Genomic DNA, 3679 nt, shown 5'->3' on the forward strand with positions numbered 1-3679 from the left:
AATTTCTCCCAGCAATGCAGTGTTCCTTCATTGCCGCACTAATGTCCACTCTGATTATGAGCTTTTTCGTACAATAGAAAAAGGAGGCATATTTGTAAATAAGATCCACATTATAGTCAATCTCTATGTCCTGGCCATAAAACATTTCTTCCACTTTCATTCTGCTTGTTTGATGATTTGCATACTCCACAGAGCCGTGCAGCTATGAAACATCCAATCAAAAGAAGTCACCTTGTGTCTCCTTCAAAATCACTGATCCTGTTGTGTGGAGAGATGGAAAATGTATACAAAGAGAAGAAACTGGATGAGATTGTGGTAGTAAACTTGTCTGGACGTTACCTGAAGAATCTGGGCAGCTTGCCTCAATCCTCTGCTTTGAAGGTTTGCAACCTGTCTCGGAATTACATCACTAAAATCGATGCTCTCGCAAGATGTCCCCGTTTAATCAAGCTGGATCTCCATGGAAACCATGTAAGTAATAAAGAATGTGTGTGCTCAATAAAAACAATATCAGCCAATTTCCATTGCTTTCACATTACCATCACTGAATGACATGCTGTCATCATTCTGGGATGATTTGGAGATGCCGGTGTTGGACTGGGGTGTACAAAGTTAAAAAGCACACAACACCAGGTTATAGTCCAACAGGTTTAATTGGAAGCACTAGCTTTCGGAGTGACGCTCCTTCATCAGATGGTAGTGGAGGGCTCAATCCTAACTCACAGAATTTATAGCAAAACTTTACAGTGTGATGTAACTGAAATTATACATTGAAAAATACCTTGATTGTCTGTTGAGTCTTTAATCTGTTTGAATACCATGATAGTTTCACTTCTTTCATGTGTAAATCACAAAACCTTTTTTAAAAGTTGCATTCTCAGATTAGCTGTAACAATGGGTGATAGCTAGACAATATGTTGAAGGTGTTGGATCCCTGTGTTCTCTGTCTATGCCATGATGTTTAGATTGATTCTAATCTAAAAAGTGAGATCGCAGAGTTTTACACGAATTCATGCAGTTTTTGAGCAAAGTACAATGTAACTTTGCAAGTGCAAATTCACCCCACAAAATATATGTGTGCATGTGGGTCTTTGTGTGTGTGTGCGTGTGCGTGTGTGTCTGTCTGTCTGGGTTGGGGGTGTGTAGTGAGCGTAGAGTGTTTTAGGATTGAGTCCTCCACTATCACCTGATGAAGGAGCGACGCTCCGAAAGCTAGTGTGCTTCCAATTAAACCTGTTGGACTATAACCTGGTGTTGTGTGATTTTTAACTATTCTGGGAGTTACTGTTCACCACAGACTGGACTCGCCAGATAAATACTATGGCCACAAGAGCAGGTCATCAGAGTGACCACTGTATGGTCCATGTGGAGACAAAGAGAATACCCTCATTGAGAATACCCTCCACTATCACTGTGCTAAATGGGAAGGATTTTGAACTAGCAACTCAAGACTGGGCATCCATTGGCCATTGTAAGCCGTTCCCATTCCTTCAGTGTCTTGGGTCAAAATCCTGGAATTCTCTCCCTAAGGGCATTGTGGATAAACCTACAGCACATGGAATGCAGCGGTTCAAGAAAGCAACTCACCATCACCTTCTCAAGGAGCAACTAGGGCCAGGCAGTAAAAAATGCTGACCAGCCAGCACACCCATGTCATACAAATGAATAAAAGAAAAGTCAGCGTCTTAGGAATTCTGCAGTGAGAAACTCACCTCCTATCGCCTCAAGGTTTGACAGCCACCAACACGGCAGAGTGTTGACAGTGTGATGAGTGGTCCCCCCCGACCAGGATTCTGACCCAGTAACACTGAAGACAAGTCAGAATGGTGAGTGGTTTGGAGGGAAACTTGCAGGCCTTGTTCTTCTAGATGGTAGTGATCATGGGTTTGGAAAATGCTGTCGATGAAATGGTCTCTGAGACAGTACTTCAGATGTTGGCATTAGCCCCAGGTATTGGTAACGATGAATTTGCAGGATGGCAGGACTGACTTTGTTGTTGTCACTTAGGTAAATGCCAGGAAGTTCATCTGGTGAATTAACTGCAATGGCTTCTTTTCCCACTCCCTGGAATCTTTAAGGAGCTATCCATCTATTTATTATGTACATGCTAGACTCACAGTGGCATATTCCAAAAACACAGGTTTCACATGATTTCACCTTACCATTGTGTCTTAATTAGCTGGACTGTTTTTCCATTATTTAAAACGGGTTGGGCAGAAATTTCCTTGAGCTAATTGTTGGTAGGACCAAGCCTACCGTGTTAAATCTCCTCCACAAAGTCCTCTCTCTTACTTCACAATGGAAACTGTCTGAGGCTGAATCAGACAATTTGTAATCTTAGAGTCGTAGAGATGTACAGCACGGAAACAGATCCTTTGGTTCACTCATCTGTGCTGACCAGATTTCCTAAATTAATCTAGTCCCATTTGCCAGCACTAGGCCCGTATCCCTCTAAACCTTTCCTGTTCATATACCCATTCAGATGCCTTTTAAATGTTGTAATTGTACCAGCCTGTACCACTTCCTCTGACAGCTCATTCCATTCACTGTGTGAAAAAGTTCCCTCTTAAGTCCCCTTTAAACCTTTTCTCTCTCACCTTAAATTGGTAAATTACTTTTGAAAAGTAGTGTTGTTTTGCAAATAAATTATTTCTGGATGTTGACCAGGACACTGGGAGGGCTTTTTTCTCTTCCCTGAAATTCCCGCCTCAGGCAGCTCTCTGTGTAGAGTTTGCACATTCTCCCCGTGTCTGCGTGGGTTTCCTCCGGTTTGGTTTCCTCCCACAGTCCAAAAGTGTGCAGGTCAGGTGAATTGGACATGCTAAATTGCCCGTAGTATTAGGTGAAGGGGTAAATGTAGGGGAATGGGTCTGGATGGGTGCGCTTTGGCGGGTCGGTGTGGATTTGTTGGGCTGAAGGGACTGTTTCCACACTGTAAGCAATCTAATCTAATCTAATCTAAACATTCACTTGAGCAGTTGACAAGTATTTCACTGTAGGGACCAGCTTGGACTTCACATTCATCCTCTTATGTGAGACCTGAACCCAGAACTTGACTCAGAGAGTTAGGACATGTAGGGAATCTGACAAGTATACCAGTTTTAAAAATGGATCTCTTTTTAAAATCTAGTGAAGTCTGCATTTGGCATTCAACATAACAATAAAAGTAACCAATAATTTCTTGAAGTGTTAGTCAGCATAGATAACGTTTTCCACTGAGAGGTAGCTGCAGAGTTCATAGGACCACACAGTACAGAAGAGACTGTTTGTCCCATCAAGCCTGCTCTGATAAAAAGTATTCTAATTCTACACACTCCAGCACCTGGCCTGTAGCCTTGAATGTTATGGCATTTCAAATGCTCATCCAGATACTTTATAAAGATTGTCAGGTTTCCTGCCTCCCTAGGCAGTGCATTCCAGACCCCCACTATCATCTGGGTTTAAAAACATTTCCTCAAATCCCTCCTGAAACCACTGCTTTTCACTTCAATCGATGCCCCTTTCTTGTTATAGAACATAGAAGAATACAGCGCAGTACAGGCCCTTCGGCCCTCGATGTTGCGCCGATCCAAGCCCACCTAACCTACACTAGCCCACTATCCTCCATATGCCTATCCAATGCCTGCTTAAATGCCCATAATGAGGGAGAGTCCACCACTGCTACTGGCAGAGCATTCCA

General features: G+C 42.8%; 1 protein-coding gene across 1 annotated transcript in view; it reads left to right on the forward strand.

Annotated features, from left to right (window-relative positions):
* The first annotated feature begins 199 nt into the window (after positions 1-199).
* Positions 200-3679, forward strand: part of LOC122554091 (leucine-rich repeat and IQ domain-containing protein 3-like) — a 31270-nt gene continuing 27790 nt past the window's right edge. Inside the window, exon 1 of the mRNA XM_043698545.1 lies at positions 200-471. Coding sequence (XP_043554480.1) covers positions 205-471 — 267 coding nt within the window. The 5' untranslated portion in view covers positions 200-204. The remainder of the gene's footprint in view (positions 472-3679) is intronic.

This window comes from Chiloscyllium plagiosum, chromosome 11, assembly GCF_004010195.1.
Source record: "Chiloscyllium plagiosum isolate BGI_BamShark_2017 chromosome 11, ASM401019v2, whole genome shotgun sequence".
Taxonomy (NCBI): Eukaryota; Metazoa; Chordata; class Chondrichthyes; order Orectolobiformes; family Hemiscylliidae; genus Chiloscyllium; species Chiloscyllium plagiosum.